Below are 25,474 nucleotides of genomic sequence, written 5' to 3' on the forward strand. Positions count from 1 at the left end.
GGCTCCTCCTGCCGCTTGGGGAGTCCTGCTCAGCCCAGGCCAGCCGGAGGCTGGGGAGCGGCCTGCTCCTGCCCGAGAGGCAAAGCCACAAAGCCAGCCTGATGCTACAACACTGGGCTTGCCTGGCTCTGGGCATGAGAGCCAACAGCCTCTGCCTGTGCTGAGCAGCAGCAGTGGGCCCTGCTGCACAGGCCCGAGGGTGACCAGGCTGGCACTGACTGCAGAGCCGGAGGGGTCAGCCAGGGTCCCGCTTCTCAGAGCTGTGCCCAGCCCTGGCAGTCCCATGCCAGGAACATGCACTAGTGGCTGCAACTGCCTTCCTGGCCTGCAGGCTGGTGCGTGGGCAGCAATCCTGGCAGATGCCCAGGGCTCGGGGGTGCCCCAGGTCTGAGCTCCCACGCTGGGAGCCAGAACTGCCCCATCCTGCCCCTGCCAACACAGCCCCGATGGGTCTCGGGCCGGGGGAAGGGGTCCGTTTCCCTGCAGTCGAGTGGGGAGGGGGCTCCACAGAACAGGGCCCAGACGCGACACGGCAGCGTAATCACAGAGAATCACTTTACTGAGACAACAGCCCCAGGTGCTGGGGACAAGAGACAATTAACGAACAATTAGAACAACTCATTGAACAGAATCAGGGAAGGGCCCTAGGGGGCAGGGATGGGGGGCTGTGAGTGGGGCCACTGGCTGTGGGGAGCTGCAAGCAGGGGTCAGGGATGGGGTGGGGGGTCTGAGAACAGGGGGACTGGCTGTGGGGCACTGTGAGCAGAAGGCTGCAAGTGTGGGACATTGGCTATAGGAGGGCTGCCTGCCAGCAAGGGGCATCATTGCAAATTGTAGCTGTGGTCCTATGTACCCCCACTAGCTCCCGCAGGAGCAGCCAGCGTGCCCCAGCCCGAGCCCCTCTGCTGGGACAGCCATGCCTGGGGCACCTGGGAGCAGCCAGCAGCCCATGCTGGCCCCGCCACGTGGCTGCATGCGCCACCACCAATAGACTCCACAGCACAGTCACTGACCCCCATGGTAACATGGGGGGCACAGGCTGGGCTCTGCGCCAGGGCGAAGGGGAGTCCAAGGTGGTGCAGCACCAGGCGCCAGGGCACAGCAAGGGCTCTGAGCCCAGCTAACGGCCCAGGTGCCAAGGGCAGAGCTGCAGCCCCTGTGGCCCCCAGGAATGCAGCTGGTCCATCATTTCCACCTGCAACTAGAGCCGGGGCCAGAGCAAACTACAGCTCCCAGCATGCCCTGCAGCTTGGGGCAGCACCTGGCATGGTGCAAACGGGGCTCAGGGGCTGCAGTGCAGAATCCCAGTGCCCCACAGCCAGAGCAGGAGGGTGCTGCCCTGGGCTGGGCCCACTTAGACTCCTGCCAGTGCCCCATGGGGCTGGCTCCCAGCCTTGCCCCCCCCCCATCATGAGCCAACCTGAGCCCAGGGGCTGGGGCCCGATGGCAGGGAAAGGCATGTGGCCCCAGGTGGGTGGGGCCAGGGCAGAGTCTGTTAGGAGGCACCAAAGACTTAGAGCAGTGCCCATCTCAGTGTTGGGGCACAGAGCAGGCAGTGGGAGGCTGAGGGACAGAGCCCTTGGCTCCAGGGGCAGACAGCCCAGACCTCAGGAAATGCGGGGGGTCCAGGGGTCCTGCAGACACCCCCTCCGCCCCCCATGGGCAGGGGAGGCCTGCGCAGGGATGGATGGATGGACTGACTGCAGGGATTAGCGCATGTAGAAACGAGGGCCTGGTCCCAGGCACCTGGTCCCATGCAACGGGAGGCCGGCTGGTCCCCTCACAGCATTGCCCGGTGCATCAGTGCATGGCCCAGCTCCGGGCCTGGGAACCAGTGGGGTCTCTCCCCACCCCCGGGCTTGGCACATAACAGCAATTAACCCCTGTGCCCCCCAGGGCATGTGGGCAAGTGGCCAGCAAGGCAGGGCTATGCCAGCGCCAGGCTGGGGCCTGACTCCATCAGCCGGGTTCTAGTAGTGCAGGGTGGGCGCCAGCCACCCATGGGTCATTTGGTGCTTGCGGCCTGAGTGTGCGTGGAGCCCTGAGCTGCGGGCAGGGGGCGCCTGGGGGGAGCAGGAACCCGCCCCAGGAGGGGAGCAGCCCCTTCGTGCTGTGCGCGCTCAGCAGGGCCGTTCCCAGGGTGAGGCCGGTGCGCCCAGCAGGGCCTTTGCATTCCACCCCCAGCGGCCGGACACTAGCTCCTGCTCTGCCGCCTGGGCCCTCGCTCAAAGCGACGTCTCCTGCAGGATGTAGGTGTGAGTGCCCTCCGTCCTGGCAAAGCCCTCGCCCTCCTCCACACGGGCCAGGCCCACGATGGGGCCATTCAGCATCCCATTGCTGGTCTTCTCCGGGGCATGGGGCGCTGGCTCCTCGCAGCCTCCGTCCTGCGCAGGGAAAGACGAGGGTCAGAGGGGGACTAGGGTCTTTCCCCACTGGCAGGTGCTGGCTCCTAGCTGGACCAGGGGCAGCGGACCGGCAGGCTCAGGGGGCAGGAAATGGGCCATGGGGCTGGCACCATGGGCCTGCTCCCTCTACCCGTCGGCCACCAGCTCCCTGTGTCCCCAGCATTCAGGACAGGCCCTGGTCGAGGTTTGAACTCAGGACAAGTGCTTGGGAGAGTCCTGGGGCCGCTCCTGCCTGGAACAGCCAACGCCTCCCTTCCTCCTCCCAACCTGCAGCCGCCTGCCCACCCTGCAGAGCCGGCTCTAGCCCAGTGCTTAAAACTCCCCGGCGTGAGCCAGCTCAGAGAGCAGCAAGCCCTGGCCGGCTACCTGGAGCCAACATCCCGGCCCCGGCCCCGGCCCCGGCCCCAGCCGCATTCGGGCCAGGCCCTGGGATGGACCCCCTACTAGCGGTGCTGATGGCTGGCTCCCGCCTGTCGGTGGACAGAGGCCAGACACCCATTCTTGTCCTGTGTCCCCTCGTCAGCACTCGACCTGCTGCCCAGGGCATGCTTGGCTGGCCTGAGAGAGGTGGACAGGTCCAAGGGAATGCGTTGAAGTGGGCTGAGTCCTTGCTGGAGGGACGCACCCAACGAGCAGCACTAGGAACGGCCTCTCCCCCCAACCCTTCCCTGGCCGTGCGCCACAAGGACCAGGTCTCCCTTGGGCCCTTCCCAAAGCCACCTGCAGCTGCTAGGTTAGCCGGTCAGATGCCAGGGCTCCAGCGCCACCTCCCCGTCTGCCCTTCGCCACATTCCAGCCCCCACGACCATCGAGATGGTCCCAGGCCTGGAGAACAGCTGACTCCAGCGCCCCCGAGACAGGCTGAGGCCATCTAGCCCCAGGGCCATCTCCATGGGCGAGGGTCAGGTCAGTCCCCAGCCTGGGAGATGGATTCCTCGCTGAGCTCTCACACAGCAGCACCCAACAGCACCGCCGCCGCCCACCTCCGTCCGGCTGGGAGCTCGGCCCTGTCCCGGCAGTGCTGCTGCCACCCACCCCTGTCTGGCTCGGAGCCCGGCCCCGTCCAGGCAGCGCCGCCACCAACCACCTCCGGCCGGCTAGGAGCCCGTCCCCGTCCCGGCAGCACCGGTGCCGACCACCTCCGGCCAGCTCGGAGCCCGTCCCTGTCCCGGCAGCGCCGCCACCGCCCACCTCTGGCAGGCTCGGAGCCCGGCCCCGTCCAGGCAGCGCCGCCGCCGACCACCTCTGGCGGGCTCGGAGCCCGGCCCCGTCCAGGCAGCGCCGCCGCCGCCCACCTCTGGCAGGCTCGGAGCCCGGCCCCGTCCAGGCAGCGCCGCCGCCGCCCACCTCTGGCAGGCTCGGAGCCCGGCCCCGTCCAGGCAGCGCCGCCGCCGCCCACCTCTGGCAGGCTCGGAGCCCGGCCCCGTCCAGGCAGCGCCGCCGCCGCCCACCTCTGGCAGGCTCGGAGCCCGGCCCCGTCCAGGCAGCGCCGCCACCGCCCACCTCTGGCCGGCTCGGAGCCCGGCCCCGTCCAGGCAGCGCCGCCGCCGCCCACCTCTGGCCGGCTCGGAGCCCGGCCCCGTCCAGGCAGCGCCGCCGCCGCCCACCTCTGGCAGGCTCGGAGCCCGGCCCCGTCCCTGCAGTAACACTGGGGCCCTAAGTGATTCCAGTGCAGGCAGCCAGGGGCTCCCCCAGATCAGCTGAGGAGACCAGCTCCACGCACCCCAGCTCACTGTGCCTCTAACCTGTATCTACCAGGTCTCATGTCATATGTCACTGGGAAACTAATGCCTCGCTGGTCATTCATGTTCTTGCATGATGTCCGTGCAGTGTGTAGTAAGAGTTATGGATACACACTGGAATTCCACTAATGGGTGTTTAAACCAGGCATGTCAGGGGAGTTGGGAAACAGGTCTGCCCTAGACAAAGGAGGGCGTCTTTGCTTCTATGCCCAGCCCAGAGTCAAGCAGAGACAATGCAGGTCCATTTATGTGCCAGGCAAACGAAGCCCCATGCTATCAAGTGAGGCAGGAGAAAGCTTCCAGTAGGGAAGAGAAACTTTATCTGGGCTATAAAGACAGGGGGTCTGAACCTCAGGTGCTAAGCAACTGGCTCATCGGATTGTGTCCAACACTTCTGGGTTATAACCGTGTAGAGAGTGAAGTGTTTAGTGAAGGCCTGACACACGCTGGTGATTAACAGCACCACCAAATGTCTGCACAGCAGTGACACCCCATCAGGAACAATGGGACATTGCGCTTCAGAGTGTCCCAGCAAAGGAGAAACAGGTCCTTCCCCACCAGCAGGGAACATCACCGCTGTCCCTGTCTCCTACAGCTGTTAAGCGTGGCAGAGTCACAACCCGGAAGCCCCATTTCCAACAGGGGATGGGAAGCCCACAGGGCAGGCACAAGGGAGAAGGGCTCTGGCAAGCTGAGAAAGGTGTGGGGGAGGGGGAGGTCTCTGCACACTGAACGTAGATGAGAAACCTGCATAGGCAAAGAGCTTTCACCAAAAGAAACCAGCCTCTAGCGCATCTGTGGCGAGCCAGCCAGCCATGGCTGAGAAGGAGAAATCCACCTTGAACAAAGCCCAGGTCACCGGAAAGTGTATGGGGCTGGGAGCTCCCTTCCTTACGTACCCTGATGGCTGCTGTGTGACTCGTTTGTCTGTGTACAATAACCCAGCTCTGGGCAGCGTGTGAAGGGCAGGGTGGCTTTGCCCCAGTTAGGGTAACAAGATGTTATCTGCTTTGGTCTCCCTAAAGGAGCAAGGACCCATATTGTTGCTCTGAGCGTGCAGGGGAGGGCCGGGCGCTGCAGGACACATGGTTTTAGGGACACTCAGGACTGGGAGTGTGTCAGGGCCTGGGATGAAGTGGGACATTTCTTAGTGTTTTGCATGAACACTGTCCGTGCCTCAGTTTCCCTGGGTGCTGCATGTGTAGTGAGGGGTGGAGGGGAGGGTTGCAGAGGACCAGGTGTGACTTTGCCTAGCAGCTGGGACCCCAGACACAGCCTGGAGCTTGGGGACCCAGTGACTGGTGACCTGGGGACCCAGAGCAGATTGGGAGCGGGGTGGTTCCGGCCAGCAGGAGGACAACAGGCTGTGGAGAGAGGGGCCCGGGGACCTGCCCAGCTGATTCCAGCCGGGGGAGGGGGAACAGAGGCCGGAAGAGCAAGGGTGCAGGCAGCCTGTTTACCTGGCACGGAGGATACAGGACAGATGAGAGGATATTAGGTGGTTGGCAGGAGGGAGGGGGCTGGGCTGAGGACAAGCAGCAGCCGAGGCCCCATGGGACAGACCCAGCTGGCCGGGGCTGAGACTGGCCAGGCCCGCCCGAGGGCCCTGAGAACTGCCTGGGCTGGGTCCAGATGTTCAATAAACCTCCTGTATGACTGCTGAGTGGGCTCCCTGAGGGGGCTCATGGCAGACCAGGTGTGCGGCGCCGGGAGGGGGTGGGGCAAAGGGCCTAGCCCCAGCGACTAACGGGGGGCCTGTGACACTGAAGGGGTTCTCCCAGGGGCCGTATGGTGCCCAGAGCCGGGGGCTGGCAGTTGGGGACAGGGCCCCTGGCCCGTGGAAGCGAATGCGGCTGCAGCCAAGGTGCTGGGAAGCGAGCAGCTGGCCCAGGCCTGTGTGGGACGCACACACTCGGGGCGTGACCGGCAAGTTGGGAGCTACAGGCCACCAGGTGAGCGGTGACACCCCCAGTGCTGTGACCTGCCCCCGGGCCAAATATGCCCGACCCCCTCCACGGCTAGGAGACCCTGCCCCAGTTATACAGGCTTCATCCCCCATCTGCATCAAGGCAACCAACACACCTGGGCAGGGAGCCCTGGGCAGGGCGGGGAGTCCAGCTAGCTCAGCCTGCTGCAGCACCTCTCCTCAGCCACATGGGCTCCTGCCAGCACATCACACCTGCCCACAGGCATCAGGTCAGGTTCAAGGTCTCGGCCCTTCCCTCTGGGGCCCGGGCCCAGCAGATCTCAGAGCCGAAAGCTCCAGAGTGGGGCTGGAGGTCGACAGCTCTGTCCTCAGGCCCCCCAACAGGGCAAGGCTCGCCTGGGTGGGAGACGGAGCTGCCATGGGGCCTAGTCTGGATGAAGCAAGGACCAGCCGAGACCGCCGGCCGTGCCCAGCTCCAGGCCTGCGCTGCCAACTGGACTCCTGTGACAGAGCCACCACACAGCCCCCTGCTGGTGCACCCCGCCCCACAAGCGGCCCTGTGACAGGGGTCAGTGCCCGGCGATGACGGGGGCTCGGGCAGGAACCGTATGGAATAACGTAGGGGCGCGTCGCTGGGCAGGGCCAGTAACTGGGATCACAGCCTGCCCTGCCCTGCCGCACTCACAGAGCTCCCAGCCACTCACCTCAGCAGAGCAGACCACCCCACAGCTCAGCCGTTCCCGGTACCTCTGGGGCAGGCAGCAGAGCAGCCGGGGCAGCACGGGGTAGATGGTGCGAGGGTTGACGGTCGCTCCCTTGGTGGGGCCTGCCAGGGCGAGGGACAGAGCACAGGGGGTTACATGGCCTCTGCACCCCTCGGACTGTCCCCACGTCAGCCTGCATTTCCTCAGGCCAGGGGCGCAGAGACCCCCAGTGCCAGGGGAGGCAGGGTTGGGTCTATTCTCTCCTTCCTTGTCCTCCCCTGGGGCAACTGTGCCTGGCCCAGCCACGGCCAGGAGCCGGTAGCCCCCGGCCTCAGGACAGATGCCTCCTGAGGGGCAGCGCTGCATGCTGGGCCATAGCCTCTGCTCTCTCGTCATGGGCCTGGCCCAGGCTGCGCTGCCAGAGGCATCCAGCCCCCAGCCTAACAGGGAGCCTGGGGGCCCCCAAACCTGAGCTCCTGCCTGCAGCCACGAGCCCTTCATTCCCCCACCTCCCCAGTCTCTCCCTCCCGCCCCTACACAGCCGAGAGTGGGATTTTCTGTCCTGTCCCTGACCTATGGGCCTGGCCGCGACCCGCCGGGCTCAGGGCTGCCAGCCCGTGGGGCTGCTCTTGGGTAGGAGACAGGAGGTGGGGGCGCGACACCGACAAAGGCTAGGACCAGCTAGAGCCGCGACCAGGCAGACAATGGGAGCCCAGGACAGACCCACAGACAGTGGGAAGCTCTGGCAGGCAGGGATCTGGTTCCTGGAGCAGGCTGGCTCCAGTGGCCCTGGTGTCGAGCAGCAGGGACTTAACTCCAACTTCTCTGGGCCAAGCCCAGGGGACCGAGACCAGCTCGGGCAGAGGCTGCCCAGTGTCGCTGCAGGCACTGGCGGGCGCAGGGGTCCCTGCAGAGCGGCTGAGTCTCTCCCAGGCATTTGGCTCAGTGGGACTCGCTGGGCAGGGGGACGGGCCGAGCAGGAGCCCTCCCCTTGTGGCACACCAGGGCCTGCATAAAACTGGGGTGTAGCCAGATCCTCTGGATCCATGAGAACCTCTCATCCCCCCTCACCACCTCACACACAGCCAGCAGCCCCCCTGCACGTACCCGTGAGCAGGCTGACCAGCAGGCCCACCAGGATGACGGTGGTGGAGTTGTGGGCACTGTACCACATATACGACAGGTTGTAGAATTTCTGGAGCCCTGAGAGGCTATGGGGGAAAACAGCCGGGTTAGGGAGCAGCTGGGGACCTGGCACCCACACAGGTGCTGGGTTCCAGCCACTGCTGAACATCTCTGCTCCTTGGCGGGCCCAGGACGCCGTGCGCCTGCATCTGCAGCCTGGAAGGATGTTAACGCACCTTCACCCCTTCGGTCTCCCAGGAGCCTCCAGCCGGGGCCCAGCACCCTGTCCCCAGCAACCTCCCCAGGGAAGGGCTGGGGTCAGACCCCCCCCACAGCACAGCTCCCCCCACTCACCGCTTTGGGGCCGGGGTCGAGGTCAGCAGGGTGGTGGCGATGGCCGTGCTCAGGCTGCTGGCCTGGGGGAAGTCGGTGATGTTGGACAGCGGCAGGGCCGAGGGGGCCGCCCGTAGGTTGGACACCAGGCTCCCAATGCCGATCCAGAAGGCCATTGCCAGCCCAGCTGCCAGCCCGGCAATCGCACCCTGCACACGGGGACAGTAGTCAGCAGCGGCCCATGCAGCTCCAGGGCCCTCCCTGACCCCGCTGGGGAGGCACCGAGACCCCAGCCCAGCCGGTGGAGCGGCCATGCCCCAGTTGAATCCATCTCCCTGCTGGGCACAGCCTCAGTTTCCCCCACACTGCATTGGCTGCAGTGGAGCCCAGAGATTCACAGCAACAGGAGCCTGGCCAGTACCAGGCCTGCTGCACCCCCCTCCCCAGCTCGGCCGCCAGACCCAAGGGGGATGGGGGTAGACGCAGGCCCAGCCCAGGGCAGGGGCCCGGAGACCCTAGGGAGGGGCCAGGTGGGAGTGACACTCACGGTGGGGTTGGCACACGGGAAGAACATCCCCAGGCAGAAGAGTCCCAGCAGCGGGCCGCCCACCATGCCAAAGATGCTGATGGCAGCCTGTGGGCAGAGAGCGCATCACCACTGCAGCCAGGGCACAGCCCCCCGGGACAGAGGGCAGTGGGGCTCCCTGCCTCAGACTGGGGGGGGGAGAGAGTGGGGGAGATATGTACTAGGAACAAGCCCCTTAGGGCACCTGCCGGGTGTTCAGAGAGAAGTGCTGGTTACACAAGGCATGGTGAGCTGGGGACCTCTCGGTTGGAAGCAATGGAGGAGGAGAGACCTGGGTGTCTGGGTCCATCACGCGGTGACTATGTGCCGCCAGTGTGACGCGGCCGTGATAAAGGCTAACGCAGTCCTAGGGTGCGTCAGGTGAGGGATTTCCTGGAGCAATGGGACGTGTTAGTACCGTTATACCAGGCACTGGTGAGCCCTCGGCTGGACAATGTGAGCAGAGCTGCTCTGCCGTGGGTAGGAAAGATGAATTCAGGCTGGAACAGGTGCAGAGAAGGGCGACGAGGCTGATCGGAGGAACGGAGAACCTGCCTTACGCGAGGAGACTCAACGAGCTCGGCTTGTTTAGCCTGACCAGACGCAGGCCGAGGGGAGATCAAATTGCTCCCTCTAAATCCACCCCAGGGATAAACACCAGGCTGGGAGAGGAGTTATTGAAGCTAAGTGTCCATGTGGACACAGGAACACGTGGCTAGAAACTGGCCATTGGCAGGTTTAGACTTGAAATTAGATGAAGGTTTCTCACCACCAGAGGACTGAAGCTCTGGAGCAGCCGCCCAAGGGGAGCAGTGGGGACAAAACCCCAAACTGGCTTCCAGCCTGAGTGTGATCAGTTTATGGAGGAGATGGTGTGATGGGGCTGCCTACGATGGCATGGAGCCGATCTGTGACCATTAGCAGCAAATCTCCGCGGTGATGGGACACTGAAGAGAATTCTTTCCCAGCTGTCTGGCTGGTGGATCTCATCCACATGCCTGGGGTCTAACTGATCCCCGGATTTAGGGCGGGGAAGGAATTTTCCCCGGGTCAGGTTGGCAGAGACCCTGGGGGGACGGGGTTTGCCTCCCTCTGAAGCCTGGGGCCTGGGTCACTTGCTGGTTTGAACTTGTGTGAATGGTGGAGTCTGTCACGTGAAGCCTTGATTTGAGGACAACAGAGGCTCAGGGCCTATTGCGGGGGGGTTGGGGGGGGTTCTGGGGGCTGCAGTGGGCAGGTCAAACTGGAGGATCAGGATGGGCCCTTCTGGCTTTGAAGCCCAGGAGTTTATGAATCTGAGCACAAAGTCCTTTGGCAAGTGGCCAGAACACCAGCTTCCCCCCGGCCCAGCACCTCCCTGGGCTGAGAGACCTGGGGCGGGGCATGTCCTACCTGCAGCATGGGGCCCATCATGGAGGAGAGGTAGGCCATCCCCAGGCAGAGCAGGCCATAACTGAGAGCTGGGGAGGGGGAGGAGAAGGGGGTTAGAAGCGGCAGCATCACTCAATACAACCACCTGCCCCTAGGCAGGACACAGCCAGGAGCCCGGGGCAGCAGGGGCTGCGGGTCATGAGTGAGGGTCACTGGCAGGGCTCAGAGCAGGGCAGGGCCGGGCTAGCAGGGGCTGCGGGTCGGGAGTGAGGGGCACCGGCAGAGCTCAGAGGGGGGCAGGGCTGGGCTGGCAGGGGGGTGCGGGTTGGGACTAGAGGGCACTGGTAGAGCTGGGGCTGGGGCAGCAGATCCAGATGGGGATGAGCTCCCACAGACCTGCCTGCCCGGGGCTGGCTCAGGGTCTCTCTCTGCGTGGCCACTGGGACCAGGCAGCTGTCAGGGGCTGGGAGGACGCCCCGTTCCCCGGGAGTGTGGCTCGGAACCCCAGCAGGGAGCTGCGTGGCCTGCAGGAGCGTGACTGACCCAGCAGCTTGGAGAGCAGCGTGGCACGGGACTCCCGCAGGCCGGGGAAGTAGGGGTGGATCAGGTCCTCCATGGTCACCGTGGCCAGGGAGTTGAAGGCCGAGGAAATTGTGCTGCAAGGCAGAGAGAGGAACTGGGATCAGCTGGGAGAGGCCTGCTCCCGTCACACCCAGCCCGGACACAGGGGACTCTCAGCACCCGGGCGCTGGGCACTGCCTGGGCATGGGGCACTCACCTCAGGGAGCCGCTGAAGAGGCAGGCGACGAAGAGGCCGGGCAGGCCGGGCAGGTCCTTCAGGACGTCCATGACAAAGTACAGAACCAGCTGCAGAACATAAGAACGGCCATACCGGGTCAGACCAAAGGTCCATCCAGCCCACTATCCTGTCTGCCGACAGTGGCCAGAGTCAGGTGCCCCAGAGGGAGTGAACCTAACAGGCAATGATCAAGTGATCTCTCTCCTGCCATCCATCTCCACCCTCTGAAAAACAGAGGCTAGGGACACCATTCCTTACCCATCCTGGCTAATAGCCATTCATGGACTTAACCTCCTGCAAAGGCAGGAAGCTGGTCAGGGCACCGGTTCGCCGAGGGGGGCGAGAGGGAAGGTCAGGGCACCGGTTCGCCGAGGGGGGCGAGAGGGAAGGTCAGGGCACCGGTTCGCCGAGGGGGGCGAGAGGGAAGGTCAGGGCACCGGTTCGCCGAGGGGGGCGAGAGGGAAGGTCAGGGCACCGGTTCGCCGAGGGGGGCGAGAGGGGAGGTCAGGGCACCGGTTCGCCGAGGGGGGCGAGAGGGGAGGTCAGGGCACCGGTTCGCCGAGGGGGGAGAGAGGCTGGGCACCCAGGGGAAGGGACAGCTGTGAAAACAAGCAGCAGCACCGTCACTAGCAGAGTCACCATCACTCAGAGCCGCCATCGTTGGGTTTCAGAGTCAACGCCCCGGGGCTGCGTGGTGCCGTTCCGCTGCCCAGAGCCAGCGTTGCAGGCTCTCTGCTGACTCAGGCAGGCATCAGGGAAGGTTCCTCTTCTACAAGTGAGCCCAAGAGGCCCCAGTGGGAGCAAGACTGAGGGGCCATCTCCGAGCGAGGAAGAAAGCTGCCCAGAGCTCTCGCAGACGGGAATCCCCTGGCTTTAGGGTAAGGAGGTTGATCCCGGGCCCAGCCTGGCACTCACCTGGTCTGAGGAGGCCTGGCTCTGGGCTGCCGTGAGCGGATGCTCCTGGTAATAGGCAAACATGACAAGGCCCGTGAGGCAGCTGAGGCAGAGCACCACCTGCTGGCAGGGGAACACGGCGTAGCAGGAGCTGCGAGGGATGAGGGGGGTGTTACAGGGGCGCATGCAGGCAGGAACCCCTGGGACTGGTTCTCCAGAGCCCCTCGCCAGCAGGGAGCCGGGCCCAGCGCTCCCCGAGCACGGCCCAGACGGGCACGGGAGGCTGTAGGGGCCGGAGGTAGCTCTGAAGGCCTTGGCTGTGGGGTCCCCACCCCGCTGGAGCCGGGGAGCCCGTGCAGAGCAGCTCCCAGCTGTCCCATTGCGACACAGCAGTGAGCTGCCCAGGGGGCTGGCCAAGCCGCCTGCCCGGCTGCGCACCACGGCTTCCCCCACCCCCATACTCACACCACAGCTTCCCTCACCCCCATACTCACAGCACGGCCTCCCGCTCGGTGCGGGAGCTCAGATAGCGCTGCACCTGGGCCTGGTTTACGCCATACAGCGACAGCATCATGAAGACGCCCCCGACGGACAGGGTCCAGAAGGTGTGACGCTCAAAGGGGTCGGGGTTGAGGCTGCAGCAAGACACAGATGGGCAAGGGCTGGAATCTGAGCTTGTGGGGCTGGGAGTGAGGGGTTCCGGCCCCACAGAGCACTCGGGGCTGGGTGCATGGTGTGACTGCCCCAAGGGCAGGGCAGGGCAGCTTCCTCCTGCCCAAAGCAGGGTCTGCGTCTGGCCGTGGCTTGTCTAGCACCCTTCAGGCCTTCCCTGACCCGCAGCGCAGGCAGGTCCCATGGAAGTGGGCTGGGTTCTCCCCACCACCCCCTTAACCAGGGCTGAGTGGGGACGGGCTGGGACACCAGGCAGACGTTACAGGGTGTGAGTCAGGGGGCCCTCGGGGTCTCCACGGTTCCACTTACTCAATTCCAGAGATCTTCCCCTGATCAGCCGCCAGCTGCCAGACCCGCCCCATGCTGCCCACCTTGACAGTGCCCACCACGATGACGGCCAGCTGCCCTGCAAACATCACCAGCGTCTGGAAGACGTCGGTCCATATGACAGCTTTCAGCCCGCCCTGTGGAAGGAACGGGCAAACAGCAGAGCCCTGAGCACAGGGCAGGAGCGCAGGGGCCACCCTGCATCAGCCCCTCCCAGCAGAGGCCAGTCCCAGAGCTCTGGGGGGCGGGCAGGGGTGAGCCCCCATCACACTGGGCGGCGGAGAACCCTCGACACAGAGGGGCAGGGCACCAACACCAGGTTAGGGGCAGACACGGGGTGTCATCAGAGGGCAGGGGGGAAAGTGAGAAGGAGGGGGTCAGGGTGACTCTTTGGAGATACTCCAAAGCAGGGAGACGGGTCCAGCTGGGGGCAGGGCTGGGGGCTGCTCCCCAGCAGGGATAGGGGGGCAGGGCAAAGGCTGGGGGCTGCTCTCCAGCAGGGAGGGGGGGCCAGGGCAGGAGGCTGCTCCCAAGGAGGGAGAGGAGGGCAGGGCAGGGAGACGGGGGCAGGGCTGGATGCCCCATCACTGGGGTGTTTGGAAGCAGCCCTGTCCCGGGCACACAGGGAGCTGCCTAGCTGGGACCCCAGGGGGTCTCTCTCCTGCCTGGGGCCAGGCTGGGCACCGACAGACCCTGGGCCATGGGGAACGAGTGTCCGCTCTGGTCTCACTCCCCGCCCTCACCCCGCCCCTCAGATGGTTCCCAGAGCAGCCCCAGGCTCCCCACCCCGCATGGGCTGGCACCGGCGCTTACCAGGGTGGTGTACAGGGTGCAGACCAGGCCCATGGCCAGCACCGCCCCCCAGAGGTCAAACTGAGTCACTGCAAAGAAAACACCAGCCATCAGGAAAGGGTGGGGGCCAGGCAGCCAGCACTCCAGAGACCCCAGTCCTGGGCCTGGCCCGCAGCCTGCTGCCCCCGCTCACATCAGGCACGCTGGAGAGGGAACAGCCCTCGCCAGGCTGGGAATGGGCCTCTCCTCACAGTGAGAGGAGCGTGAGCCGCGTGGCCCGGCCGCACCTTGCCCCTACTGGGGGTGGGGAGGTGTTGTGCCCCCAGAGCTCCCGGCCAGGCTCCTGAGCAGCAGTAACACCAACGCAGGAGGTTTCATCTCCCTGCCAGATAGCGTCAGATTCACCAGCCTAGCGTTGGATATTCCATGAGCCAGAGAAACGGCCGATCCCCCTGCAAATCTTGAGCTCAGTGACACCCAGTGACAGTGAGTTCCACAGGCTATGGGCACCTTGGGTGAAAACCTCCCAATATCCCTCAGCCACTGCCTTTGGTATGTCTATCCTGCGCCCCTCTGTTTATCCCTCCCGCCCCTGGGCTCAGGGCCCCACCCTCCCGGCGTTACCTGCATTGAGAGCCAGCGCGGGTGCGTAGAGAACGACCCCCATGTAAATCACCTGCAGGGGAGAGAAGCAGCAGCAGTTATGGTGCCCAGGTGGCCTGAGCAGCCAGAGAGACATGAAACAGAGGCAGCCAGCCCCACAGGCCAGCGCAGGGCCCAGTGGGATCGCAGGGTCCCCCATAGGCCAATGCAGGGCCCCCCACAGGCCAACGCAGGGCCCAGCGGGACCAGGCTGATGGAGGGTGGGAGGAATTCAACACCCAGGAAGTGGGAGGATTAGCAGCACTCCTCAGAGCCAGGCGTGGGGCAGGGCGATGTGTGGTAGGCCCCCTCCTGCCCCACCTTCAGAGAGGCCCCTCATGCCCCATGTGCAGCCCCCTGCCAGCCCAGCCCTAGCCAACAGAGGCTCCCTGTGCTGGGGGTTTGTCCTGGAGGCCTCAGGAGGGACCACGGCCCAGGGCAGGTTCTCTGAGGGTGAAATGCTTGCGCTCATGCTGCGTGCGCCCAGGGACCCCGTGGGGCCGCTGTCCCTTCCACCCCAACGGGAACTGATCTGAGCCCATGGCCGCTGGGGCCCTGGCCAAGACACCGAGCTCCAGCCCCAAGCGCCTGCCGTCCTGTCCCGTCCCGTCCCAGGGGCTCCCCGCATGCACACTCAGCCCTGGCAGGCCCCGCGGTGCGGAGCAGGGAGGCAGGTCGCGGGCGTCTGGAAGAGCCGGAGTGACCAGCTGCAGCTCCCAGCATGCCATGCGCCTGGGATGGGAGATCTCTGACCCTGCTGCGCGCTGGGGTCTGTAGTGCAGCCAGCCCATATCAGCCCCCTCACCACCCAGCCCAGCCCAGCCCCCCCACCCGTGCCGGGGGCCAGACAGACGCTCACCATCTGGAAGATGAAGGTCACGGTGCCACACACACGCACAGCCTTGTTAAAGCGCAGCTCCAGGTACTGCCGGGGGAGAAGGGAGAGGCAGGCGGGTGAGCGGGGGGGGGCAGACAGGCTTTGCGTATGGGGCTCACTTCTGTCCCTTTCTGGGCCCACGAGACGCAATCCTGCTCCGGCACCTTATAGCCCACGAGTCAGCCCGAGAATTGGCTGGTGGTGCCTATCACTTGCCCATTGCCCTGCCCCCCATCTGCCCCCTCCCCAGCCCATCGCCCTGCTCCCCACCTGCTCCATCGCTCCGCCCCCCCCACCAGCCCATCACCCGGCCCAGCCCTCCCATCACCCTGTCCCCCACCTACGCCATTGCCCAGCTCCCCACTTGCTCCATCACTCTGCCCCCTCACCAGCCCATCACCCCGCCCAGCCCACCCGCTGCCCCATCGTCTGCCCCTCCTGGTCCATGGCCCTGCCCACCCATCGCTCCGTCCTGCCCGCCGGGCGGTCACCTCGTAGGTGCTGGTGAGGTGGAGGCGGTAGAAGACAGGGATGAAGACGTGCGCCGGGATGAGGAGGCCCAGGAAGTAGCAGCAGCCCAGGAACCAGTACTCGGTGCCGAAGCGGTAGATCTCGGCTGGCACACCCAGGATGGCCACGGCCGACTGGAAGGTGGCCAGCAAGGACAGGGCCACGGGCAGGAAGCTCATGCTGCGGTTGGCCAGCAGGAACTCCTGCACGGTGTGCTGCCGGCCGCCGCTCAGCGCGTAGAACAGCCCGATGGCGGAGGAGAGCACCAGCAGCAGCACGAAGATGGTGTAATCCGCCACCGTGAATGCCATGGTAACGAACGCTGCCGGCCGGCTGCACTACAGCCTCCTGCGCCCACCGACTCTGCCCAGGCCGGCCATGCCAGCCGCGCTGGCCTCGCACTCGGCTCTACCCACCACGGGCCATGCAGGGGCTGCGCCGGCACCCGTCACCGGCCCCCTGCGCCTCTGGCACGCGCCTCAGGCCCTGCCACCATCACGCACAGCCGCCGAGCTGGAAGAGAAGAGAGAGTCGGTGAGCAGGGAGGGAAGGCAGCCCCTACTGACTCTTCCCCAGCCCCAGTGCCAGGGGCTGGCACGGCACACGGGGAGGGGTCACATGCCGCAGCCTGCAACAAGGTGCCCTCGGCCCAGGGCTGCCCCTTCACCCACATCCCACGGGCAAGCAGCCAGCGAGGAGATAGCGCAGCAAGGACCTTCGCTCGGCTCCCACTAGCTCAGCCTGTCTCAAGGACCGGACTGCTCCAGGCTGGGCTGGGCACCCTGCAGGGATGGGGGGAGGGGGCAGAGGAATGCCAGATTAACCATTTCACGGCTGCTGAGCCGGGCCGCTCCCTCCCAGCCCCTCAGCACACGGCAGGGAGCTGACACCCGCCCAGATTTCACCTCTGTGGCCCCGCCGGCAGCTCCTTGGGGCTTTTCCAGGCACTGGGCCTGTGCCTAACCTGCCCCTTCTCAAGGGCGGCGCTGCAGGGCCATATCTCACCACGACTCATCGGGCCGCAGCAGCCCCAGCCCTGCGACGCCGTCCTGAACCTCGCCGGCTCCACCGGCAACAGGGAAACGCTGCCAAAAAACGCAGGCAGCGTGGCTGCAATAACAGCCCCACCCTGCAGCTACAGCATTTGGCAAACCTGCTAACCCCAGAGCCCCACCCGCTCCCCTCCCAGAGCCAGGGAGAGAACCCAGGAGTCCTGGCTCCCAGCCCCCCCTGCTCCAACCACCAGCCCCACTCCCCTCCCAGAGCCGGGGAGAGAACCCAGGAGTCCTGGCTCCCAGCCCCCCCTGCTCCAACCACCAGCCCCACTCCCCTCCCAGAGCCAGGGAGAGAACCCAGGTGTCCTGGCTCCCAGCCTCCGCTGCTCCAACCACCAGCCCCACTCCCCTCCCAGAGCCGGGGAGAGAACCCAGGAGTCTGGGCCCAGCCCCACTCCCTGACCCACCAGACCCCACTCCTCTCCCAAAAGTCAGGAGTCCTGGCTTCCAGCTCCCCTGCTCTGTGAACTCTCTGCCACCTTGTGAAGCATGCCCCAGAGCAGGGATGGCATGGCACAGGCCTCGCCCCCAGGTCCTGGTCTGGGCCCTTGGCTGGTCCCTCTGCTGCCCCCCCCAAGAGCTGCTGCCTGGCCCCTCACTGCAGAGCCCCCAAAGCCGTCACGACAGCCAGGCTCCAGGGGTGTCAGAGTCTCTACTTCCTGGGCTCCTGTGTGGAGTCACTGGCTGCCCTAGAACTGCCGGGCTCTGGTTTCCTTGCCAGTCCCTCCCCGGCAGGCGCCACGCAGTGAGCTCCCTGTCGAGAGGCTGGGCTGGGCTGAGCTCCGGACACCCGAGAGCCCAGGGGCAAGCATTTCCCCGGATCACAGAAAGACTCCAAGCAGCGGCTGCTGGGAGAGGGGCGCCTGGCCCTACCCTGGGAAAAATTTCCTGCTGGATCCAGCCCTTTCTAACAGTACTCCAGGTCCTCACAGCTCTGTCGTCGTGTGCGCACGCGCACACGCGCACGCGCACACGCACACACACACACACACACACACACACACACACACCAGCTTCTACATGCTCTGGCACTGTGACCAAGGGGAAATGTTCTGTAATATTTTTAGGACCCCTATGTCAGCCTCAGTTTCCCTATATTTTGCATGTTTACCCAGAGGGGTAAAAGGAGTGTTTGCTCTCAGGACAGGCTGGGAGACAGACTCCTGCCTGTCTGAGCCCGGAAGGGTCATTGTAAAGGAGCGGTCGAGGCGATCCCATAACACTGGAAAATCCGAGGAGACAATGAAAAAGCGCATCAGAGCTCCTGGGGTGAAGCAGGGGGCCTGGAGCCCCGGAGGTTCAGACTCGGGAAGAGCTGAGGCCAGGTGGCTGACTCTGAAGGACAAGTGGGACCCCTCGGGGGTGGCCCATCAAAGAGACAGTCCCCAAACTGGGGGTAGCTTGGGAACAGCACACTAAAGACAATGGATTTCAAGGAGGCAGACTTCAGCAAATTCAGGGCTTTGGTAGGTAAAATCCCATAGGAAGCAAGTCTAAGGAGAAAAACAATTGAAGACAGTTGGCAGTTAGAAAATTAGAAAAGTAAAGGCATAAAACGAGATCAAACTAGCCAGGGACATACAGGGTAACAAGAAACCATTCTACAAATACATGAGAAGCCAGAGGAGACCAAGGACAGGGTAGGCCCATTACTCAATGAGGGGGGAAAACAATAACATAAAAGGTGGAAATGGCAGAGGTGCTTAATGACATCTGTGTTTCAGTTTTCATCCAGATGGCTGGGGGTGACTGGTTGTCTAACATAGCGAATGCCAGTGAAAATGAGGTAAGATCAGAGTCTAAAATAGGGAAAGAACAAGTCAAAAATTACTTAGACAAGTCAAGTAACAGAGGGGGAACCACGTTAATCTGGATCTGTAAAAAGCAACACACAGTCCTGTGGCACCTTATAGACTAACAGACGTCCAATCACCACCATCCGACGAAGTGGGTATTCACCCACGAAAGCTCATGTTCCAATATGTCTGTTAGTCTATAAGGTGCCACAGGACTCTTTGTCACTTTAGACAAGTTAGGTGCCTTCAAGTCACCAGGCCCTGATGAAATGCACCCTAGAATACTCAAGGCGCTGACTGAGGAGATATCTGAGCCATTAGTGATTATCTTTGAGAAGTCCTGGAAGATGGGAGAGATTCCAGAAGACTGGAAAAGGGCAAATCTAGTGCCCATCTATGAAAAGGGAAATAAGGACAACCCAGGGAATTACAGACCAGTCAGCTTAATTTCTGTACCTGGAAAGATTATGGAGCAAATAATTAAGCAATCGATTTCCAAACACCTAGAAGATAATGAGGTGATAAGTGACAGTCAGCATGGATTTGTCAAACCAACCTGCTAGCTTTCTTTGACAGGGTAACAAGCCTTGCGGATGGGGGGAAGCAGTAGATGTGGTATATCTTGACTTTAGTAAAGCTTTTGACGCTGCCTCGCATGACCTGCTCATAAACAAACTAGGGAAATACAACCTACATGGAGCTACTATAAGGTGGGGGCAAAACTGTTTGGAAAAACGTTCCCAGAGAGTAGTTATCAGTGGTTCACAGTCAGACTGGAAGGACATAGCGAGTGGGGTCCTGCAGGGATCAGTTCTGGGTCTGGTTCTGTTCAATGTCTTCACCAGTGGTTTAGCTAATGGCACAGAGAGCTCACTGATGAAGTTTGCAGACGATACCAAGCTGGGAGGGGTCGCAAGTGCTTTGGAGAACAGGATTAAAATTCAAAATGATCTGGACAAACTGGAGAACTGGTCTGAAGCAAATAGGATGAAATTCAATAAGGACAAATGCAAAGTGCTCCACTCAGGAAGGAACAATCAGTTGCACACACACAAGCTGGGCAATGACTGCCTAGGAAGGATACTGCGGAAAGGAATCTGGGGGTCATAGTGGATCACAAACTAAATATGGGTCAACAGTGTAACACTTGCAAAAAAAGCGAACATCATTCTGGGATGTATCAGCGGGAGTGTTGTAAGCAAAACACAAGCAGTAATTCTTCTGCTCTACTCCGCGCTGATACGGCCTCAGCTGGAGTATTGTGCCCAGTTCTGGGTGCCACATTTCAGGAAAGATGAAATCAAATTGGAGAGACTCTAGAGAAGAGCAACAAAAATGATGAAAGGTCAGGAAAACATGAGCTATGAGGGAAGACTGAAAAAATTCCGTTTGTTTAGTTTGGAAAAGAGAAGCCTGAGAGGGGACATGATAACAGTTTTCAAGGATGTGAAAGGCTGTTACAAGGAGGAGGAAGAAAAATTGCTTCTCTTAACCTCTGAGGATAGGACAAGAAGCAATGGGCTTAAATTGCAGCAAGGGAGGTTTAGGTTGGACATTAGGAAAAAAATTCCTAGCAGTCAGGGTGGTTAAGCACTGGAATAAATTGCCTAGGGAGGTTGTGGAATCTCCATCCTTGGGGATTTTTAAGAGCAGGTTGGACAAACTCCTCTCAGGGATGGTCTAGATAATACTTAGTCCTGTCCTGAGTGCAGGGGACGGGACTAGGTGACCTCTGGAGGTCCCTGCCAGGTCTATGATTCTATGATCCTGTGTGTCTGTGCCAATCCCCATTCCCCAAAGCCAGGCCCTGCACCCGGCCAATCCCTGCCCACCAATACAGATTAGCCAGTCAGGCAAGAGGCAGGAGACTGGCTCGGAACCTGCCACAGCTTGGGCCCGGCAGGGCTCAGTTACCTGGGGAGTCCCGGAGCAGGGGAAGTGACTGGGACAGAGAGGGCTACGGGAGGTCACTGCAGGAGCTGGGGCAGCAGAGGAGTGAAAGGTGTCCAGGGTGGGTTCCCCACCCTCCCTGGGGCTCAGGAGACCCCGGGGTGTCGTTCCTGTGGCCAGCATCACACTGGCCCCAGGCTGGCCAGAGCCCCACTTTCTCCACCGTGCTCAGCACAGGAACCGGGCAGCGCCCAGGCTGGAGCAGGTGGTGTGCTCAGCCAGACGCTGCCATCGCAGGACTCATAGGGCAGCCCCTGGCCCGGCCTGCAGGGCACAGCAGTGGGTCACAGCTGCAAACCCCCAGTCCTGAGGCGGGGAGACACCACCCAGAGGGTATCCAGCACTGCCACGTCGGGTCGGGAGGGCAGCATGGCCCCAGCCCTGCAGGGCACAGCAGTGGGTCACGGCTGCACGCCCCCAGTCCTGAGGCAGGGAGACACCACCCAGAGGGTATCCAGCACTGCCACGTCGGGTCGGGAGGGCAGCATGGCCCCAGCCCTGCAGGGCACAGCAGTGGGTCACGGCTGCACACCCCCAGTTCTGAGGTGGGGAGACACCACCCGGAGGGTATCCAGCACTGCTATGTCGGGTCGGGAGGGCAGCATGGCCCCAGCCCTGCAGGGCACAGCAGTGGGTCACAGCTGCAAACCCCCAGTCCTGAGGCGGGGAGACACCACCCAGAGGGTATCCAGCACTGCCACGTCGGGTCGGGAGGGCAGCATGGCCCCAGCCCTGCAGGGCACAGCAGTGGGTCACAGCTGCAAACCCCCAGTCCTGAGGCGGGGAGACACCACCCGGAGGGTATCCAGCACTGCCACGTCGGGTCGGGAGGGCAGCATGGCCCCAGCCCTGCAGGGGACACCTCCCAGGAGGCTGCTAAGGGGGCGACCTGCTGGCTAAGATGCAGGGAGAAGGGGTGAAAGGCCAATCCCCTGCCTGCAGACAGGGGGGGCCGCTGGCAGGGCCCTGGGTGCCCTGGGCCCAGGTCTGACCCTGCAGTCGCCGGGGGGTGGAGATGGCTAGAGGGGAGCACAGACGGGGCTCCTGGCCCCTGCACAGGGCAAACCCCACATCACCATCCCCACACCATGGCAGGGAGGCAGCTTCCTCTCTGGAGGGGGAGCCCGGGCGGAGCAGGGCCGGAGCCAGGGGGGAGGGGCTAGCCGGATTCGGGGCTGGCTGGGGGCTGCATTGCTCAGAAGCTTTGTGGCAGGAGGAATTTTGTGGGGCATATTTGCTGGGATTATGGCTCAGCCCGTGATCGCCTGGCACCTCCATGCATGCGACAGCTTGTCTGGGCTCGCCTGCGGTGGGGTGAGCTGGGGGGGGGGCTCTGGGGACTGGGGGGCAGTGACAAGGCAGACCCCCTGGGGTGGGCATAAGCAGCTCCCCATGTCACTGAGCCAGGCCCGTGGGTGGGGACGGGACGTGGTGCCCTGCGGCTCACAGTGGAGCCGCAGGAAGGGCGACACCTCGGGCTGCAGCAACAATGAGCAGGGTGAACAGCCGCCCCAGTCCCTGCTGCCAAGGGCTGCTCCCCACAGCGGGGCCGGGAGCCTTGAGAGCCCCCAGTGTGTTACCCTCCACCCCAAACCCCTCATCCCTGGCCCCACCCTAGAGCCTGCACCCCTAGCCCCTCCCGCATCCCAACCCCTTGCCCCAGCCCTGAGCCCCTACCACACCCCAAACTCCTCATCCCCAGCTCCATTGGGTCACAGGCATCAATAATTTTCTTCAACTGGGTCACTAGAAAAATGTTTGAAAACCACTGGTCTAACCAGTTCTTAAAAACCTCCAAGGATGGAGATTCCACAACCTCCCTCGGCAATTTATTCCAGTGATTAACCACCCTGATCGTTAGGAACTTTTTCCTAATGTCCAACCTAAACTGCCCTTGCTGCAATTTAAGCCCATTGGTTCTTGTCCTGTCCTCAGAGGCTAAGAACAATTCTTCTCCCTCCTCCTTGTAACAAACTTTTATGTATTTGAAAACTGTTATCATGTCCCCTCTCAGTCTTCTCTTCTCCAGACTGAATAAACCCAGTTTTTTCAATCTTCCCTCACTGGTCATGTTTTCTAGACCTTTAATCATTTTTGTTGCTCTTCTCTAGACTTTCTCCAGTTTGTCCATATCTTGTCTGAAATGTGTTCTCCCGGAGAATTCTGCACCACTTCACATGCGCAGAATTTATGTCCCCTGCAGATTTCTTTGCTTCCCTGCAGAAAAATGACTCTCTAATGGGAGAAGCAAAGGGAAGCCACAAGAGTGGTCCCGCGACCCTCCCCAGCAGCATGTTTTGGGGGCCCAGGGCAGCCGGCAGAGGTAAATCACTGGGGGTGGGAGTGGGAGAGATCTGACTGGTGGCTCCCACCCTGCATCAGGCCCAGCTGCTAGTCCCAGATGGGCTGGGGAGGACAGGACTTCAGCCCACCCTCAAATTTCTCCTCTGGCTGCAGGAAGTTCTGCAAACTTCTCCCCTCTCCCCGACGCACACTTCTTGTGCCCATCACTCCTCAGCTGTGTCACGGTTGGGTACAGCCTCACCACTGAGTCCATGTCGGGGTGGGAGGGGGAGCGCTGCACAGCGATCCACCCCTGTGCAGCCAGTGGCCTGTGCTCCCCAATGTCACGCTGGAGCTGCCACATTTGACATACAATTTGCAGAATTTTGAAGAACTTTAAAATATTGTGCACATAATTTTTAATTTTTTTGGCACAGAATCCCCTCAGGAGTAAATGTGGCACCCAGAACTGGACACAATAATCTAGCTGAGACCTAAACAGCGCAGCATAGAGCGGAAGAATCACTTCTCATGTCTTGCTTACAACACTCCTGCTAATACATCCCAGAATGATGTTCGCTTTTTATGCATTACACTCTTGACTCATATTTAGCTTGTGATCCACTCTGAACCCCAGATCCCTTTCCGCAGTATCCTTCCTAGGCAGTCATTGTCCAGTTTGTATGTGTGCAACTGATTGTTCCTTCCTAAGGGGAGGACTTTGCATTTGTCCTTATTGAATTTCATCCTATTTACTTCAGACCATTTCTCCAGTTTGTCCAGATCATTTTGAATTTTAATCCTGTTCTCCAAAGCACTCGCAACCCCTCCCAGCTTAGTATCGTCTGCAAACTTTATAAATGTGCTCTCTGTGCCATTAGCTAAATCACTGATGAACCACGGCTCCATCCAGCCCCCAGTGGGAGGGGCTGCACTTGGGAGCTCACTCCAGACTCTGAGGTCAGGCCAAGGGCCTGTGCCAGGAGGGTGAGGAGTCAACAACAGGCCAGGGCTCTGTTGAGGCCTGTCCAGGCAGAGGCGCTGTTGCCTTTGGGGAAACTAAAGGTGTTCTGCAGACACAGCCCTGCTCTGGGCACTTCCCGGGGGCAAGGAGTCCCCAGGGGCTGTGATAACACTCAGTAACCCTGTGCTGATCTCCAATATCTCTGCCCTGGATCGCACAGCGCCTGACACCCCACCCGGGAGCTTGTGGCCATGCTGGATGCATACTTTGTTTCTCAAATGTGGCCACCAGGGACTTTTGTCCAGACCACTGGGGCTTTTCTTGTGGCCACAGTCTCCTGGGTGATGGGGGAGCGGGGAAGCAGTGCCCCCACACCCCCAAGGGCCTGGTCCCTACCCCCTTCCAGAGTCCCAAACAGTGTAGGAGCAGGCAACCAGTATGAGTTCTCCACCTTACCAGGGGTGGTGGGGCTCAGGGCTCAGGCTTCAGCCTTCAGCGGTGGGCTCCACCCCCAGCCACCGGGCTTCGGGCTCTGGCCCTGGGCTCGCTCTCTCACGCCACCCTGACCCCACTGCCTCCTCCAGCCCCCAGCTGTGCAGTGGGACCCCAGGTTCCAGTCCCAGGCTCACCCCCCACCATTGACTGCCCTGACTCCCGCTCCGCTCCACTCCACTCCCCAGCCATCTCCTCATCCAGGGCTTAATTTGTCCTCCAGCTTGCTGGGGCTGAGTAAATCTGCTGTGAAAAGTGATATTAACAAATATACAACTACCAACTTTCACAGCAGCAAGCTTACTAGCTAGCAAGTCTGAAAAAAAAATTAACTAAAAAATGAAAACATGCAAAGCTCCGTATGTGTCTATTCTGTTTAGGGCGGTAAGGACTATAGACAACTGCAGATAATTGAGTCTGCAATAAAAACCCACAGAAATAAATTACAAGGACGTGGACATGTCTAGGTGCATATTTACTGGTTTTTCCTGGAGTTAATTAAGTTTTTTAGGAGTTGGTGGTGGCACTCTGAGGCCACCAGCAAATTTCTTGAGATCCCCAAGCTAAGAGCTCACCAGCCGCCCTCCCCCACAACTCCCCCTGCAGCCCCCCCAGTACTGAACCCGGGGTCCCGCCGCCCAGCCCAGGCCCGCTCTCAACCGGGGGGGGGGGTCCCGCTTCCATCTGCTGAGCTAGCACCGCTTCCCCCCCCGACGGGGCCCCTCCCCAGACTTGTTCCCCGGCTGCCCCTGGCGCCGGCCGCCCGGGTCTGGTAGCGCCGAGGGCCGAACCGTAAGGGAGCCCTCGCCCCACGCGGGCTCCCCGCCACTGCCCGCGGCCCACGTGGGCTCCCCGCTCCCCGCCGCGCTGCCCACGCCCCACGCGGGCTCCCCGCCGCTCTCCCCCGCGCCCCACGTGGGCTCCCCGCCAATGCCCGCGGCCCACGTGGGCTCCCCGCTCCCCGCCGCTCTCCCCCGCGCCCCACGTGGGCTCCCCGCCACTGCCCGCGGCCCACGTGGGCTCCCCGCCGCGCTGCCCACGCCCCACGAGGGCTCCCCGCCGCTCTCCCCCGCGCCCCACGTGGGCTTCCCGCCAATGCCCGCGCCCCACGCGGGCTCCCCGCCCCCGCCGCTCTCCCCGCATGTCACTCACCGGGGAGGCTCCGCGCTGCCGACTCTGTCCCCTGCGATCCCCACACCACGTGCTGCGGGCCGGACATCCCAACGGGCGGGGGCTTCCCCGTCCTCCG

The 25,474-nt window shown here is 62.5% G+C and overlaps 1 protein-coding gene across 5 annotated transcripts; it reads right to left on the bottom strand.

Moving 5' to 3' along the window:
* Nucleotides 1-538: 538 nt before the first annotated feature.
* SLC5A6 (solute carrier family 5 member 6) lies at nt 539-25,474 on the bottom strand. 5 transcript variants are annotated; one of them, XM_050951490.1, is made up of 16 exons: nt 25,378-25,474; nt 15,667-16,198; nt 15,158-15,223; nt 14,281-14,332; nt 13,678-13,745; nt 12,847-13,001; nt 12,360-12,500; nt 11,887-12,016; nt 10,951-11,039; nt 10,716-10,828; nt 10,194-10,261; nt 8,784-8,870; nt 8,258-8,445; nt 7,886-7,989; nt 6,779-6,900; nt 539-2,384 (listed from the first exon to the last, which is right to left on the bottom strand). In XM_050951490.1, the coding sequence occupies exons 2-16, from the start codon at nt 15,994-15,996 to the stop codon at nt 2,226-2,228; spliced, it is 1,872 nt and encodes a 623-aa protein (XP_050807447.1). In that variant the 5' UTR covers nt 15,997-16,198; nt 25,378-25,474; the 3' UTR covers nt 539-2,225. The 5 variants fall into 5 exon arrangements, 3 of the variants coding, with proteins under 3 accessions (XP_050807447.1, XP_050807448.1, XP_050807449.1); XM_050951491.1 differs by lacking the exon at nt 25,378-25,474 and adding an exon at nt 16,691-16,838; XR_007774124.1 differs by lacking the exon at nt 25,378-25,474 and adding an exon at nt 5,047-5,166 and having other exon boundaries at nt 2,289-2,384; nt 15,667-16,515.

Source organism: Gopherus flavomarginatus, chromosome 4 (genome assembly GCF_025201925.1).
Source record: "Gopherus flavomarginatus isolate rGopFla2 chromosome 4, rGopFla2.mat.asm, whole genome shotgun sequence".
In the NCBI taxonomy this organism is placed as follows: Eukaryota; Metazoa; Chordata; order Testudines; family Testudinidae; genus Gopherus; species Gopherus flavomarginatus.

Bases quoted from the DNA above. Each gene is read 5' to 3' on its own strand.
- SLC5A6 (XM_050951490.1), bottom strand. From the start codon at position 15,996: ATGGCATTCACGGTGGCGGATTACACCATCTTCGTGCTGCTGCTGGTG. The intron at 14,333-15,157 runs GTGAGCGTCTGT...TCTCCCCTGCAG, and splicing joins TGACCTTCATCTTCCAGATG to GTGATTTACATGGGGGTCGT. The intron at 10,262-10,715 runs GTCAGTCACGCT...CCCCCTCCCCAG, and splicing joins GCTGCTCTCCAAGCTGCTGG to CTCTCAGTTATGGCCTGCTC.